Source organism: Dicentrarchus labrax, unplaced genomic scaffold, assembly GCF_905237075.1.
Source record: "Dicentrarchus labrax unplaced genomic scaffold, dlabrax2021, whole genome shotgun sequence".
NCBI lineage: Eukaryota > Metazoa > Chordata > Actinopteri > Moronidae > Dicentrarchus > Dicentrarchus labrax.
The window spans coordinates 20836010-20851827 of NW_026136721.1; the positions used below are offsets into that span (position 1 = coordinate 20836010).

Here is a 15818-nt window from a genome sequence, read left to right on the forward strand (position 1 = left end):
AGACAGAGTTTTGGATTGTATAATAGTATCTACCCTTAATGTCATTATTCCATATTTATATATAAGATATCACAGTTCACTGACATATTATTATATTATTATCCATTCATTATCATTTTTATTTAATGAACTGTTTATCTGCAACCTCGTTTCCCTTTGTTCCTACATGAGCTGGTATCCAACAGAAATTAACATCTATACAGAGCTGCTGTATATTCAATAAAATCATAGATATTTCCATTAGAAGATCATCTGTAACTGTTTGTCCTGATTGAATACTTTGTAATGTGGCTGCTGAATTTGAACATATGATAACTTGGTTCGACCTCCTCTACCCACTGAAGACTGATGATTACCGCTGTCATATCTGCTGTGTATACTGATAACTTATTCTCTTAGTAATCCCCTTATTGAACTCTGGAATGTTCCCACGCCTACATGTTCATTATTTCAGTGTTTTGAACCATCTGTAAATATATTTCTAACTATACTTTCTTGAACCAGATTCAAATTCCTGGTTGACCACTCTCTTCTCTAATACTCGTAAATTTACTTGAAATATCCAAGGTGAAATGTTTCTACTGATGACTGCTGGACTGTGTTGTATGGTGCCTAATTTGTACTGTTTTACTTTCTAATGAATGTCCCATCCTAAACCTTTACCCGATGAAGTTCAGGTTTATTCCCAGTGGTTCTGAACTAAATTACTATTTCCTCTTCCTTAAATTTTAATCCATTATGTACGTGATAACGTAAGTTCTCCTCAACTGTAATGATAATTCATTAGATTCAACAAACAGTGCATTAATGGATGTGGGTTTAACTCCTCCCAAACCAAGTGTTAATGCTCTCTACTGCATCCTGTCAAGTTTCTCTAGGTGACTTTTTGCTGCTGCAATCATAGTCCAAAGTGTATTTCATCAAAGCCCTGTATTAATGTAATAATGCTTCTTTATCTGCTCCCCATTCACATCCAACCTCATTAAATTAATACCTTTTTACATTTGGTCTCAATATTTTCAGACTTTTGTGGTATTTCCATTCCCAGCATCATTAAATACAGTGGTAATGATCCTTCAGAATAAAAGCGACAGCGTTATAAATGTTACTCTTTTTTTTTTTAACTGCGAAAATGTAAAAATGCAAAAAAGAATGCACATAAATATAATAAATATAATAATAATAATAATAATAATAATATTTAATAAGAAGAAAAAGAAGAGTAGTGGGACAGAAACAGATTAAATGCAACGTGAGGGTAAAACACAGGTCCAAAGGAAAATTACGACAAATAATTTGTGTTTTAACAATCAAATTCACAGTGTACAGTTCACACAAAAGTTTTATAAAAATCGAAAGTCTGGTGTTTTGCAAACTTCGTGATGACGATATTCCGGTTTGTGTTTTTTGTAAACACAACAAGCCAACACACACACACACACACACACACACACATTACCTCGCTGAGACGGTTAAAATCGATGTCACCAATTGTCTTATCAGCCACTGTGTAACTCAGACTTTGGACTTTTATTCCACCAAGAAAGAAAGCGAAGCAGCTCCTCCTCTCTACTTTCCGTCAACCTTTTCACGGAATGACCACAAACTACCAGCTAGCTAGCGTTAGCTAAGCTAACGTGAAACCCAAGCGTTAAGCTAATCGGGGTTAGCACCAGCTGACGCTCGCTCAAGTGTTTGTCACGCTCAGAGAGAAGTGGACACTCTCATGGTGGTCTCAGTTCAATGGGGAACTGTCTGTTTTCACAAGGTGCGGATGACCTGTCGCTGCTGAACGAGTCCGAGGGGGGCAGCCTTCCCGGGGAGCCTCCTCCGCCCTACCAGGTCAGCTGCTGGGTCTCGAGTTTAATTTAGGAGCATTACACCTCAGTCAGTAGTTTCAATATGCCGGTACAATAAAGTCTATTAATCCGGGAGTGTACCTGTCATACTGCTCTCTGTATTGATGTACCAGTCGCAGAAATGTCCAATAATTAAATAACTCAAGCCCCAGACAATGCTGCTCATTCAGGTTGGTACTTGTTAAGAATTTAACTTTAATTTGGACTTTTGTTTGTTATTTTAATCAGAAACTCCATATTAATAATGTGACATACAGCTCTAAACGTTGGAGGGGGTTAAGATTAAATATTATTGGTAAACTGTACATAAAGCAAATTGGATGCAACTCTAATTATAATGCAGAAATCATATAAACTATATCCTAAAATATTATTTCATACGAAATCCCAGACAATGCTAAACAAGACCTAAACAGCAGTGGTTTTATATCATGCATCACAACTTGTAAGACATTCTCCTGGTGTTGCACCGGAGCATTGAATGGTATGATGTCCTCCAAATGGCTTTCCAAAACGACAGGATAAGTTAGACAAATATCAACATAAGTATCAGCTTCAGGCTGTAAGTCAAAGGGAACAAACCTGAAACATATCTAAAATCCCCCCCATGGATGACGCAAGCAGGTTGTCTTCTGTTCCTTCTTTTCCAGGAGCGCACCCAGTCAGCGCCAGTGTACCATCCCACCCCAGGTGAGAGCCGCCTGGCTTGCCAGCTGACCGAGGAGGAGCAGGTCCGCATCGCCCAGCGAATCGGTCTCATCCAGCACCTGCCCAGAGGCATGTTCGACCCGGGCTCCGACCCCTCTGACAAGAAAGTTAAAGAGTGAGTCTAAAATAGGCAAATCTAGCAAATTTAGTATCATATTAAAAGGTCCAGTGTGTAACAGTTAGGAGGATCTATTGGTAGAAATGGAATATAATATTCATAGGTATGTTTTCATTAGTGTATAATCACCTGAAAATAAGTGTTTTATTCACTTAGAAGGAGCTGTTTTTATCTACAAGGGGAGCGAGTCCTCTTCTACGGAGTCCGCTATGTTGAACCCCCATATTTCTACAGTAGCCTAGAACAAACAAACCAAACACTGGCTCTAGATTGGGCCTTTCACGTTTTTCACGTTTCTCATAATCTAATGCCACTAAATCCGACACACTGGTCCTTTAAATATAATTGTAGTTTGAGCCTTTGGATAAAAAGGTTGGCGTGTCATATGTAAATTATTTAACAACACTTGAGGAAGTTTTGTTGTATTCTTTGATGCGTATTGTATCATTGTCTATGTGTAAATCTGTGAAAGTAATTAACTGTAACCTGACCTAATTTTACAAACATTATCTTCACACTAACAGATTGAGGAACCTTTGTCTCCCCTCCAGGTGTGTGATCTGCATGGTGGATTTTGAGTACAGCGATCCCATTCGGTTCTTGCCCTGCCTTCACATCTACCACGTGGATTGCATTGACCCCTGGCTGATGCGCTCCTTCACCTGCCCCTCCTGCATGGAGCCGGTGGATGCGGCGCTGCTGTCCTCTTACGAAACCAACTGAGCAGCCCCGCGATGGCTGCTCCTGCCTAAAGAAAAAAGTAACTGCACCTTTTTAGTCGAAACTGTCCTAGCTGTTCAAACAGGTAGCTAAGGTGATGTGGCATTATGCAGATGTTTGGGGGTTGTTCTAGGGTGCAGACAGATGTTGAAAATTGTACCCTATAGTACGTTGCTTAGGTCTGATTTGCACCTATTTGGGCTTTGGAAACTTTTTGCCTTTTACAGTAGGATAATGTGCCAAATCAAGCTAGATGAAGAATATGGAAAGCTGTTCACGTAGCAAAATATTACTGCAAAGTAATTTCACTTTGGTGTGACTGATTTTTCTGGTAATTAGATGCATGTCACTAATGTAATTTACTTCCCCCTCCCCCCAGATGTAATGTGCAGTATGTTATATCAGTGGAGAAAATGCAGGACATTTGTCTTGGTCAAGTGAGCATCATTGTTTGTCAGAAAATCCGGTGAAAACATGAAGTGAACTTAACTTACTGTGTTTTTCTCATGAACCCATGGCCTTGAATGTCACAAAAACATAGGCCTTTCTACTGATATGCAATCATCAAACACACAGGAAAAAGGTTTTGAGAGGAAAAAAAGACGCAAAGAAAAAGAGATGTTATGAGTTCCCACGACCGTTCATGTCTTCAGCGCTATGTGACTTGACTTGGGTCTCTTTGTATGTACTGTAGTTTTTCTTTTGAAGCTTCTTTTGTGAATGTGGATCTCCTTCTTTGCTTTGCCTGGAGCTCTCACTTTTGTGTTGTCCTCTTCTGTGTGTCCTTTTCATTGTTTACCAGCAGTGACATTTACAAAGACAAGATATGCTGTGCAATCCCCTCCCTCAAAGCACCTTGGGATACCCCTCATCCGGCACTGTGTAGCTTGTAGATTTAATAGATGATTGTGAGTTTTGATAAGTGTGTATGCGTGTGATGTTTTTGTTTGTTTGTTTGTTTGTTTTGAGGGGATGGTGAGTAGAGATTGGCATGTTGAAGTAACTTTGTGAATTAACCCTGTCAGTTGTAAATGTGTTGTAGCTCCTCTCTTTTGCTAGTTCGGAGCTGTTGGGGTTTTGTTTCGTGTCGATGGCCTTCTTACAACAAGTGATGAATTTCCAGAGCTCCTGGGTCTGGTCAAACAAAATGCTTTTACGTTTTTTGGTATTAGATGTGTAGTATCTGATACTGACTGCACAATGAACAAGCAGCAGTAGAAAGGAATGTATCTTGAATGTAAAGCATTGTTTCAGCATTTAAAGATATGAACATTGTAGGTGACAATAAGAGGACATTTCTGATTTACTCAGGCTTTTGTGCCTTTTAAGTTTGAGGTAAGCCAATTCCTGTGAAGTACAATCATTTCTGACATGACTTTCGATTTTCTTTTAGTTGTCCTCTAGGGGGAGACAGATACCAGCACTGAACTGAGTTGTGTCACTATGAAATAGGCCGAGGCTGGAGCCAGACATTTGCTCTGGCTGCTGTAAACAGTCATTTTGTGTTTTAATTTATAATTTGTGCCACCGGTGCACAGGTTTTAGGAAAGTCATGAAACCACAATAAAAAAGTGGATACCAAATTTTACACAAGTATGATGTGTTGTCTTTTTATTAAGTGTTGAAGCCAGAGGTCACTCTGGCAAAAAAGCATGCTGTCTTTTTATTTGGCTAAATCATAATTCCTCGCTTTCTTGTATCGGTCAATTACACAACAGCTGGAACACCGTTCAGTGACTCCAGCTGCTTCCTAACAACTTATTTATGACAACTAACTGTACAGTGGTAAATGTGCAAAATGGACGGAGATTATAGAGCAGTCGTGTATATTTTGTAGTAGTTGAGTTCCCTTTTCAGTAATTGCAGAGGTCAGTTTCAGAAAGTACTAACCAGATGACGAGAAGGCAATTGTGTACATTAATTGTGCAATTGTATGAACTGGGAATCTTTCCCATTGTTTTACCAGGAACCATTGTAAGACTGGGCCAGATGAGCGGCAGGCACATGATCTGATGTCAGGATGCCAGTGTCTACTACCTGGACCCTGAACATCAGCAGTGACATACCCATTACAAGAAAATGGCATACATGAGGAGTGCTGACTATTAAGTATTTCAAAAACTTGCAAGAGAAAGAATACTTTGTTTCAACAAAACATTTTATTAAAAAGGTAATATTTACAATATTAACAGCGCACATATTGCACATTTTAACGCACACTGGATGACAGTCTTAGAACATCGTGATATTCAAAAATCAATACCCTCAGCTTTCCTGAATATATATTATAAATGTGGTTCTCAGTTAAATTACAAATATTTTACACATTATTTTGTAATTTACAAATCGTTAAAAGCCTTTTAATAATCTTACAGTACAAAAGCAAAGACCTTAACACCTTAACAGCAAATACAGAGTATTTCTCGCTGTGTGTTTTCTCTAAAAAGCATAGATTCCCATACTGACTGTGGCCAGAGCCACAAAAAGTCCTAGGACCATCCGAAGCAGAGGGGTAGTTTTGGTCATGTTTCCGGGGATCTGGGGCATCTTCACTGGTTTGGAGAGTGTTGAACAATTCTGTATTTCAGTGACATTCAGCATCTTCTGTAAATCATCAAAGACCTGAAAAACAAAGAGAAGAATGTCCATCAGCTTGGATTCATCAAGAGAAAAGGTGAATCTTGTAAGCTCAGCTATGTCAAAGTGACATTTCTGTTCTAAGCTTTCTCTCTGCCCAGCCATCATCGCTCCGTACCTGAATATTAAACTCAAAGGCTCTGACAGCCTCCTCCAGCACGCCGTTCCTCTCCTCCTCCGTCAGCTCCACGCTGTTCATCCGGCTGCGATACAGCTGTTTGAACAGGTTGGGGCTGGACACACCAGGGAAGGCAAAGAATGACAGACCATCACTGCTCTTCAGCCCCATGGACTTTTGGGCGATCCGACCCAGGACTTGACCTCCAGACAGGTCACCCAGGTACCGGGTGTAAGCATGGGCAACTAGAAATTCAGGGTTTTCTGCGCCAATCTATGAAAAAAACAGATAAAGAGTGTTATTTCAGGATCAAACAGCGGAGAAACAGAGAACTATAACTCTACATATAACGAAACATACTTGTCTGAGTCTGTGGCAGTATCTTTTAGTAGCTGCAGGGACAACAATCCTCTCTCTCCAGTCCTGGCCATAGAAGTATTCCAGGTCTTTCTCAATGGCCTCCAGCCTGGCCAGTTCAGCCGGGAAGTAAATGGGTGCAACGCCAGGGTGGTTGGAGTTCCTGTCCAGCTCTTCCTCCAAAACCTGGTAGATCTCATACAGCGAGGACAGGAGGAGCTGAAGAAGAAGAGGAGAGGTGTTGTCAGACAAAAAGGTATTAAAAAAAACAAGTGAGATTATCTGATAGAAATAGATTTAAAAGATATTTGGCTGTACCTTATACTGTTGCAGGGTGACTTGTCCCCTCTGGAAGCTCAGCATCAGCTCTGTGTTTTCTGCCCTGACATGACTCTCCTTTGTCACCTTTTTGATTTGTTCTGACAGATCCCTGCATAAAGAAAATAACATATATTATAAAAACAGGTACTTTCTGACCACAGCCAAAAGAGCGAAGGGTAACAGAGACGGCCACTAAATAAACATAAAGAACAAAAGTACAGAAGACACATTGTGTGAGTACACTGTGTGAATTTCATGCACCTATAGATTACAGTTTAGACAACATGCAGCTGATAAAACTTTGCAAGCACAGACATTAAATCAGCACACTGCACTAGAAATCTACTTTTGGATGCTTCTGCATTAATGCAGTTATAATCATCCAAACTCGTGTTTTCTAAGATACTTTTTGGAGCATTTCATGGATGAGTATTGCAATGCACAAGATGAATGAGTTAGGAAGAAAGGATTTAGAGATGGCATAAATCAGTTGCTAATTCTTACCTGTCAGTAATCTGCTCTGCTGTTGTCTGAGTCCTCTTTTCTGTCTCCATTGTTTCCCTGAAAAAAAGTTTTAAAAATGTCAGAAATGTGCCTTTGCAGGACATAAACCATCTTCCAGCATGATCACTAACTGTATAAGGATCCAAGAGGTATAAGATGCCAGAAAGGGGTTGTGAAATTCAAAGTATGACAAAAAAAGCAATGTGAATATTATGTTTTACTCACCAGTTAGGATGAAGTTCTGTAGATGTGGTGGTTTGGTCTATATTCACAAAGATTCACTGTTTTTCCTCTGGATGTCCTGCACAGTTTGTGCTCTGTGTGCTTTCACTCTTCTGCCCTTTTATACAATCCTTTCTCTGTCTCCTCCCTCCAGCAGCTGAATGAAAACAGGAACTAGTATGAGTCACAAAACCACAGCTAAACATGATATGGCAACTTCAGCAAAAAGTGGTAGGAGGGACTGAGAGTTAACATGATACAGCAACTATGAGAGCCACTTGGAAAAGTTCTGAGGGAGGGACTATAGGACTTAGCATGAGTAAGGAAGTTTTAGTACTGCCCTGGAAAACCAGAAGGAGGAGGGCTGAGTGCTAAACATGACAGTGCAGTTAAGGAATTCCAAAGTTGAGCCAGGGGAGAGGAGGAGCTGACTCTAAACATGACTGTGTGAGTTTCTGAAGCCGGAGTGGGAGGAAGTGTTGAAACAGTGACTAATGGTATAGAAGAAACAATCACATGATTGTGTCACCACAATACACCAGAAGTTAATCAGAAACATGAACAAGTTCGACCATGTTACTAAGCTTATTCACTATATAAGTCCATGATGGTTCACATGGAAAAAGGGTTTCAGTTGAACCAGAGCTAATAAAGCTGAGAATGTAGAGCAGATACAGGCACTGGAGGCTGCTACAATTAAATTAAAATATATGGTGAAACATGCTGCTTCATATGATTTTATACATAATTATTTTAAAATGATCATAAACCCTGAGCTAAAAAAAATATTTTGTTATTGATGAGAATTTAAGCCAACAACTTACTTACTTACTTAAATTTAAAAACAAATCTGTGCAATCTGTTCTTTTTATAAATACATCAACAAGGTGAGACTTATTTTTTTAATGGCTATAAAGTTGCACCATACTTGTCCAGTTGGATGATTACACCCACAAGTGACTGTGACATGTTGTATTTGTAATTGTGTAAGTGATACAAAGTACTGCTCTAATACTGCTGAAAGGACACTGCATGGCCAAAAGTATATTGATTGAACATCTCATCCTAAAAACATGGTCATTAATATTGCTGCTTTCATTCTTATGGGAAAGCTTTCTGTGAGATTTTGAATCTGGCTGCAGGGATTTGCTCCCATAGAGGTCTGGCAATGATGTTGGGCGATGAGGATCACAGTCGACGCTCACCCTAAAGATGCTGGATGGAGTGAACTTAAGATCAGCTCTGTGTAGGCCAGTCAAGTTCATTCACACCAAAATCAAACTGGTTATTTATGGATCTCACAGATTGTGAAGGCCATTGAAGCGTTGAAGCGTTGAAGCTTGACTAAAATATAACTGGATGCTGTAGCATTAACATTTAACAAACAGCCCCATATCAAAAAGTACACAACTGTATATGGAGTGTCTACATACCATAATTAATCCCATTAAGTAAAAGTAAAAATTTTAAAATACAGATTATTTTCTGTATTAGCCTAACTGATAAAGAAATGTCAAATAAAAAAAAAGTCTACTCAAGTCTCACTGTAGTAAAAACAGTTAAACATTTTCAGCATAAAACTACAAAATCAGGAGGATCATTTTATGTGATAAATGTTTGACAGAACTAATCTGGTCATGCAGCTGCAGAAAGACACAACAGCTAGACGTAAATCCGATGCTCTCACTCCCTCCTGCCTATCATGACTCAGCAGACAGACAGCCATGGAGGGAGGGAGACAAGGGGAGCGCTAAACGTGAGTCAGCAGCTTTTTTCCTTCACTCGGTTCAGACCCGTGACCGACATTGAGAGTGAATTCAGGTGAAGCTATTTGCGAAAAACATGGTCGGAATTTAAGGTTTTATTTGAAGTTGTTTGCTCGTTGTTCAGGCGACCAAACCGGATATGTGCTACACAAGTTTTGTTAAAGTAACGTAAGTTTTTAAACCAAGTTTCAGGCAGAACATCGACGGCAGACTTTGAACTTGTAACATGGCGACAAAGTAATTAATTAACTGTTACATCATGTCCTCAACGCTGCCTTATCCGTTTTAGATTAAAAAAAACAAAAAAAAACGGACTCAGCAGTAGGAAAGCCTCACATTTAGAGTCTCAACTCTTTAAGCAACATTAAAGCCCTACTCTTATGTAGTTAGGTAGCTTTATTGTTGCAAGACCTCCCTGGTACCAAGCACACAGCTAGTTTAGCACCTGTTAGCTACTTCCTCTCAGCCCTGCAGCTCACTTGAAAATAAAGGTTTACTTCTAACTTGCACATTTTGAATTAACAGAATACATTTAGTAATTAATTCAATTCAAAAGGGCTTTATTGGCCTTTATTTAAACAGGCGTTTACATTGCCAGAGCATATGTTAAATATATGTATATACAGATTAGTTTGCGTTTGTGTGTCTCAATTAAAATAAGGCCAGGGATTGTACATTTTATAGGTGAAGTAAAGTACATTTATAGTGAAATCTCCTTAGCATTTGTGTTGCTTTACTTTTCAATCACAACTGGAGCTCCTACCTTATTATTGTCCCTGGCTGTGTAGATTGATGGTAAAGCAGTGAGTGGACTCAGCCCGATAGAGAGGGAAAGGCCCTCCATGATGGATGTGGAGTTGGAGGACTGTAGCACCAAAAGGCTTTATAAGGTGGACCCTGAGACTGCTCTGCATGTTTTTGACTTTTTTCTTTTTCAAATGATCTTTCATCTGCAGCAGAGTATTGACAGTTGTGATTAGGGACGTGACAGATCCTGATGTAGTTGCTTGGCATATGTTGTTGATACACTGGCATCGGTATCAGTACTGTACTATGTTCTGTTGCAATGTCAGAGGTGTACCATTGAACTCTGGACTGTTCTACTGTGTCAGCCGTTTGCTAGTTTTTAGCTGTGTGTGTAAATTAATGGACTCAGTCTATGCAGTTTGGTACACACTGATCCATTTCTCTATGAAACTCTGTTATACAGACAGCTTTTGTAATGCAGTATATCAATACAGCATATGATTGATTGAATATTGATCCCTGACATTAGGTGCATGTCTTCTTATTAGGTTAAACGGTTATCATTACTGTTTCACTCATTGTTATTTTTGGATGTTGTTATTCAGTTCCTAGCCCCTTTTGTTAAAGCTTGTTATTCACCTTTTTTTGTTTCAGGAAACAAAATTGTTGCTCAGCAAGAAAATGTGTCATTCTGGTAAGGTGTCTTTAATTGGTCTGTGGGTTTACTGTGCATGTGGTGTTAAATTGTCCGCTCGATGGGAAATGTGTGCCTCCTTTAATTAATAATTACTTTTATTGATGCTGACATGTTTTTCTGACAGTTTTGCAATGCAAAACTATGACATCGCACTCATGGCCTACACTGCTGGAAACTTGCATCACCCAATATGTACAAAAATATTTCAGTGCAACATGGGCTTTCAGGAATACCATGTTTTTGACACTCATATCCTATGTTATGATAACATTAGCGCCATGCAGGGAAGCTTAGCAGTGTTTTCCTTTGACCAAGAAATCCTAAACGAAAACAAATACTGTACAAATATTAGGGAAGGAGGCTGAGAACTGGTTCAAAATTAAACAGTGGAACATTTTTGCATCTGAGAATTCAGTTTAGTTAATAAGATGGAGAGATGGTTAATGGGATAATCACCTATTGTTTAATATGAATAAATGACATATTGCAGGTAATAGTGGAGCTGAGCATGAACTATGTGAAGTGGAGTCCTCTGGCTTCCTTCCTGCTTATCCAGTCTGTGTGCCACAAGACAGATGGGGAATAAAGGGAGGAGAAGACGAGAGAGAACAGGTGACATGGGAAAATAAACAACATTGGATTAATTTAAATTTGACTCAGTCACGTTAAGTTTGTCTGGGTCCTAATATCATAAGAAAAATAATACTAAATAAACAATGACAACACAAACTCTTGTAATTTCATCCCTTCAATTCTTATGACTAATATGTAAACTTTCTCTTCCAGGACATCCAAAACAAGTTGTTGCGTTCATGTTGCACAGCAGAGGGCAGCATTGATTTGGTGATTATCCTGTAAGTTTTTCAATGTTTATATCTACTTCCACTTACTACTCTTCATCATTTCCCTACCTGTCTGTTTCTCCCAGGTGAGTCCAAGCTCCATGTTGGAGCACTGGGTGTATTTAGATAACCAGCACAACACAGCAGATGGCCCTGTTACCACAACTATCACCCCTCCTGCCACTCCAGTAACCCACAGGCCTTGTCCGTTCATCCCTGTTCCAAGTTCAGTGACAGCTTCTGCTATGCGTGATGTTGTTGATCCCATGATATATAGCCCCATGACTCACACCTGTAGTCCCATTAGTTCTATGTGCAGTCCCTCTGATTCAGCCTGGGACACTCTCAGATCCACATACAGGAGTCCTGGCTGCTGTGACCTGGATCCTGTCAGTGCTGCAGCTCACCTACATCTGTTGGGGGAATCCTTGTCCCTGATTGGACACCATCTTCAGGAGACAAATGTGAGTAGATTCAGTGTAGAAAATGCATAATTTTCTCAAAGCCAGGGTTTTACTTGAAATGAATACTGGTCTGCAATGGCTATTTCTTCATTAATGGATATTTCATGATTTGAACCCTAATTAAGTGTTGCTTCATGAACCCATACCTTCTTCTTCTTCTTTTTCTGTTGACCGCACAGTGGTCGAGCAAATTATTGCAGCTGTGAGAGTAATACAGTAAATGGAGATTACTGAAAACAGCTCACTTTACCAGTAATCCATGATTAACCACACTAAATTACCACTAGAAAAGCCCAATAATTTTGGGGTGCAAAGATATTGTATGAGTATGATTTGGTTGAAATAACAACAATAATGTACTATGGCACAATATTTTGTGATGATTTTTTGTGTGATACTAGAGTTGCAAAATATATTCAAAGCTGTTTTACAAGATTTTTGCATTACTTCAAAGGACATACAATATAAACAAAAGCCATGTGACAAAATAAAATAACATACATTTATAGTGTGAACTGTTTCAGATGACCTTTTTATATTGAATTTTGTGGCTCAGGTTTTTATAATTTGATGAATTTAGGAGAATGTCGTTACATGTAGTTAAACATATATGTGCAAAACCCAAAGAAAGTGTTAAATCTTTTTTCACATGTATGCTTTGGGTGAAAAATTAGCTAACCACAGACATGAATTGTTTTTTATTAATTTTAACCCATTTGTGCCCAGATTTTTTTCAGAGTTGTAAGGCATATCATTTTATCAGTTGAGTCCCTCTGAATCATATTATGTATTTATTTTTTCCATTTTGTACTTTGTTTTGAAGAAAATAGCATTTTTATGACTGGCAACAATTGTTGCCAGTAGTCACACAGCTTGTCACTAGGTCAAATGTCACCTAATAATAATAGAGAAATAATAATAATAAGATAGTAATAACAAAATAATAATAAAGTCATATTAAATAATAACAAAAAGGTGGAGCCTCAGGTTCCCCCTGTATAAAATTCAAAACAACAAACAATTTGAACTGGTTTCTTTATTCTCAATTTTTTTATACTCAAAACCTCAACAAACAGTTTTTTCTTAGAACCTCTAAAAACATATATATATATATATATATATATATATAACATATTTCTTCCCATACATTCCATCATCTTTCATGCATGTTCTACTCAGTGTGGTACTTCTTGAAGCACTCCACATGTAGTGGCACATCACACTTTCCACACGCAAATGATGTGCGTCCGCCACAGTTCTTGCATCGCTTGTACCTGCTACCAGTGTTGCAGGGCCAGTGGTTCAAACTATCAAACCTGGTGGCATCAGTTATCGCCACCGCCATTGAAGACCTTCTGCCCTGCCTACTTGGCTTTGTTCCATGGCGTAGAAGGAGGGTCAGGGCTACCAGCCTCTGGAAGGAGAGGAGATCCTTCTGCCCGCTTTTCCAGGACCTAAATGAATGACAAAGCAAGCATGATAGATGCATGAATGTGCCATGTTTATGTTTGCATATGATGCTATTGATGAATCATCACACAGGCCTTGAATACCTGTGAATTTATTTAGCTAGGAAGAGTATTCTAAGAGGACTAAAATGAGCCATTGTACATCATTCTACAATTTTAAATAAGCAAATTAGGAGCAATCCTGCAGAATGTGTTTTCGTTTAGTTAGCGACACGCTATGTGCCCACTGGCAACTTTTGTTGCCACTCACAGAAATAAGCCCATGAACAAAAAATATTTATCCTAGGTACAATTTTTGGGGGGAGGGTTACTCTAGAGACTTGAATGATTAAATAATTATAAATATGTTTGGGGGGAAAATCATAAGAAATTTATGAAAATTACCTCTTTCCAGGACGATTTGCAACAGCCATGTCTTCAGCCGGAAGGAGCAGGAAGCAGATGATGTCATGCGATAGGAAGCACTTGGAAACGACTTTTTAAAAATCAAAACCTTTGTCTAAGTTGTCTACTAGCATATAAGTGGAAAAAGTTGCATTAGTACCTTTGAGATTTTTTATTGTGAGTCGAAAATGACAGTGATACACTTTGGCAACAATTGTTGCCAGTGGGGCCAAATCTTGTATAATACTACACATAAGAAGACAGAAAGTCGAGAGGAAGTCATGGACATCTTAAAAGCTGTGAAATATTGCAATCCTACCACTCAGAACACTTGACTGGTTTGTTGGCTCCAGTTTTGTCACAGACATGTGATTCTACATCACTACATCTGACCACAGGATCAAGAAGGCCAAGTTTAATTTAGCCTCTAAAGAGCATGAAGCTTATTCACTGCATTAAGGGATAATAATTACATTTCTTTGTGTCTCTGCAGAAAGTGGTGAGTCTGTCGAGTAGCTCGTCTCTGCTCTTGGACTCTCTGCTCTGTGCCCTGGCTCCTCTAATCTCCCTCACTGAAGTGATACCAGAGCTGAGGAGCTGCACACAACACACACTGGTGAGAGGTGCATTCACACGGCATACTTTACTCTGTTTATACGCACAGGCATGCACATGAGTGAACTGATTGTTCTGCCAGTATGTCATGTATTAAGGAGGAAATCATTGTTTTTATCTTATTTTTTTAAGGCCTCCACTCTGGAGAACATTGCCTATGTGATGCCCGGGTTGTGACTAATGACGAAGACCCCTCTAGCAGTACACAGCACATTCTAATATGCTGAAAGACACTATAGGTTAGTTTACACTTGGAAAATACGAATAATGTTTATTTTGTTCTGGAAGAATATTTTTTTGAACTATAACTTTATTTTTGCTTATTTAAGTTTATTTTAATATGTCAATTGTTTTTGGTTGTTTAGTTAAAAGATATGAATGAAGATTGAATTATGTATTTTTATTTACCGACCAGATAGCTTCCGTCTGTGTCACTGGACGCATTCAAAGTTTCAATTAAAATCTTTTTCTATGTCACAGTGGTGTTGATCAGGAATCACATACAGTAGATTTACTACGGTACAGTACTCTTACATGTTCTTGTACTTATATTCAAAAATAAAATAAAATTGCATATTTGCATAGTTCATTTGAAGGAATAACTATCTCTGTGTCACTGATGATCAGTTTGACTCCATTTGTAACGAAAATAATTTCCCCCTGGGATTATTAAAGTATTTCTGATTCTGATTCTGATATGAGTAGGAGTCACAGAGGAGAGTCACTATTTCATTTCTACAGAAACTCATTGTGTAAAGTGCATAGTTGGCAGCTTGATGACATCATCCAGTTAGCTCATGTATTTCATTCCAAAGTTGCTCACAGTTTATGGAATAATAATAAACCTGCAATATTGCAACACACTACCAATTAAATAAATTTCACTTTTATAAATTCCAATAAAAATCACTCAAGTCATTCCTTATTAAATGTTATTGTTAGACTGTTTTATATTGAGGTCTATTGGCTGTTTATAATTGCTCTAAGAAATCAATAAATTCAACACCTCATTCTTTCATAGCGATGATTATGGACGACAACCGTAGCACATCAAAATATTTACAGGCATATTTAGCTAGTTATTAAACTTAAAGACTAAAACCTGAAGCTGGTTGTGGATGTTATTTGACAGCCATCCATGAGTTTTGACACTTCATGGGTGTGTTCGATAAAACCAATGTAGAATGATTCATATGTGCCGCGGGATACTCCTCCTCCGCCCCATCTTGGAATGCTTTGCAGCCTGCAGACAAAGAACAACCTGTTGTGC

At 38.6% G+C, this 15818-nt stretch overlaps 4 protein-coding genes across 11 annotated transcripts; 2 read left to right on the top strand and 2 right to left on the bottom strand.

The window, feature by feature from the left end:
- The first annotated feature begins 1407 nt into the window (after nucleotides 1–1407).
- Nucleotides 1408–4998, top strand: rnf11a (ring finger protein 11a). Its single transcript, XM_051383894.1, has 3 exons — nucleotides 1408–1842; nucleotides 2510–2682; nucleotides 3237–4998. Exons 1-3 carry the CDS (start codon nucleotides 1744–1746, stop codon nucleotides 3406–3408), a joined length of 444 nt encoding a protein of 147 aa, XP_051239854.1. The 5' UTR covers nucleotides 1408–1743; the 3' UTR covers nucleotides 3409–4998.
- Nucleotides 4999–5545: 547 nt separating this feature from the next.
- Nucleotides 5546–7728, bottom strand: LOC127354161 (heme oxygenase). 2 transcript variants are annotated; one of them, XM_051383884.1, is made up of 7 exons: nucleotides 7568–7728; nucleotides 7343–7399; nucleotides 6836–6947; nucleotides 6521–6736; nucleotides 6161–6433; nucleotides 5858–6027; nucleotides 5546–5823 (listed from the first exon to the last, which is right to left on the bottom strand). In XM_051383884.1, the coding sequence occupies exons 2-7, from the start codon at nucleotides 7390–7392 to the stop codon at nucleotides 5805–5807; spliced, it is 840 nt and encodes a 279-aa protein (XP_051239844.1). In that variant the 5' UTR covers nucleotides 7393–7399; nucleotides 7568–7728; the 3' UTR covers nucleotides 5546–5804. The 2 variants fall into 2 exon arrangements, with proteins under 2 accessions (XP_051239844.1, XP_051239845.1); XM_051383885.1 differs by having other exon boundaries at nucleotides 5546–6027; nucleotides 7568–7721.
- An 823-nt stretch (nucleotides 7729–8551) lies between these two features.
- Nucleotides 8552–15143, top strand: LOC127354160 (uncharacterized). 7 transcript variants are annotated; one of them, XM_051383883.1, is made up of 8 exons: nucleotides 8552–9320; nucleotides 10119–10220; nucleotides 10732–10771; nucleotides 11265–11386; nucleotides 11561–11628; nucleotides 11966–12080; nucleotides 14427–14549; nucleotides 14681–15143. In XM_051383883.1, exons 1-8 carry the CDS (start codon nucleotides 9267–9269, stop codon nucleotides 14723–14725), a joined length of 669 nt encoding a protein of 222 aa, XP_051239843.1. In that variant the 5' UTR covers nucleotides 8552–9266; the 3' UTR covers nucleotides 14726–15143. The 7 variants fall into 7 exon arrangements, with proteins under 7 accessions (XP_051239843.1, XP_051239836.1, XP_051239837.1 ...); XM_051383876.1 differs by having other exon boundaries at nucleotides 8605–9320; nucleotides 11561–11617; nucleotides 11703–12080; XM_051383879.1 differs by having other exon boundaries at nucleotides 9298–9385; nucleotides 11561–11617; nucleotides 11703–12080.
- Nucleotides 13102–14103, bottom strand: LOC127354170 (piggyBac transposable element-derived protein 3-like). Its single transcript, XM_051383896.1, has 2 exons — nucleotides 13934–14103; nucleotides 13102–13534 (listed from the first exon to the last, which is right to left on the bottom strand). Exons 1-2 carry the CDS (start codon nucleotides 13960–13962, stop codon nucleotides 13252–13254), a joined length of 312 nt encoding a protein of 103 aa, XP_051239856.1. The 5' UTR covers nucleotides 13963–14103; the 3' UTR covers nucleotides 13102–13251.
- Nucleotides 15144–15818: the final 675 nt, after the last annotated feature.

What these genes read in the sequence shown, in the direction of transcription:
- LOC127354170 (XM_051383896.1), bottom strand. Translation starts at nt 13,962, where the DNA reads ATGGCTGTTGCAAATCGTCCTGGAAAGAG. An exon ending in GCAAATCGTCCTGGAAAGAG is followed by an intron (nt 13,535 to 13,933) that starts GTAATTTTCATA and finishes TCATTCATTTAG; the next exon opens with GTCCTGGAAAAGCGGGCAGA.
- LOC127354161 (XM_051383884.1), bottom strand. Translation starts at nt 7,392, where the DNA reads ATGGAGACAGAAAAGAGGACTCAGACAACAGCAGAGCAGATTACTGAC. An exon ending in TCACCCTGCAACAGTATAAG is followed by an intron (nt 6,737 to 6,835) that starts GTACAGCCAAAT and finishes CTTCTTCTTCAG; the next exon opens with CTCCTCCTGTCCTCGCTGTA. An exon ending in CCTTTGAGTTTAATATTCAG is followed by an intron (nt 6,028 to 6,160) that starts GTACGGAGCGAT and finishes TTTGTTTTTCAG; the next exon opens with GTCTTTGATGATTTACAGAA.
- rnf11a (XM_051383894.1), top strand. Translation starts at nt 1,744, where the DNA reads ATGGGGAACTGTCTGTTTTCACAAGGTGCGGATGACCTGTCGCTGCTG. An exon ending in AGCCTCCTCCGCCCTACCAG is followed by an intron (nt 1,843 to 2,509) that starts GTCAGCTGCTGG and finishes CTTCTTTTCCAG; the next exon opens with GAGCGCACCCAGTCAGCGCC. An exon ending in TCTGACAAGAAAGTTAAAGA is followed by an intron (nt 2,683 to 3,236) that starts GTGAGTCTAAAA and finishes TCTCCCCTCCAG; the next exon opens with GTGTGTGATCTGCATGGTGG.
- LOC127354160 (XM_051383876.1), top strand. Translation starts at nt 9,267, where the DNA reads ATGACTCAGCAGACAGACAGCCATGGAGGGAGGGAGACAAGGGGAGCG. An exon ending in GAGAAGACGAGAGAGAACAG is followed by an intron (nt 11,387 to 11,560) that starts GTGACATGGGAA and finishes TTTCTCTTCCAG; the next exon opens with GACATCCAAAACAAGTTGTT. An exon ending in ACCATCTTCAGGAGACAAAT is followed by an intron (nt 12,081 to 14,426) that starts GTGAGTAGATTC and finishes GTGTCTCTGCAG; the next exon opens with AAAGTGGTGAGTCTGTCGAG.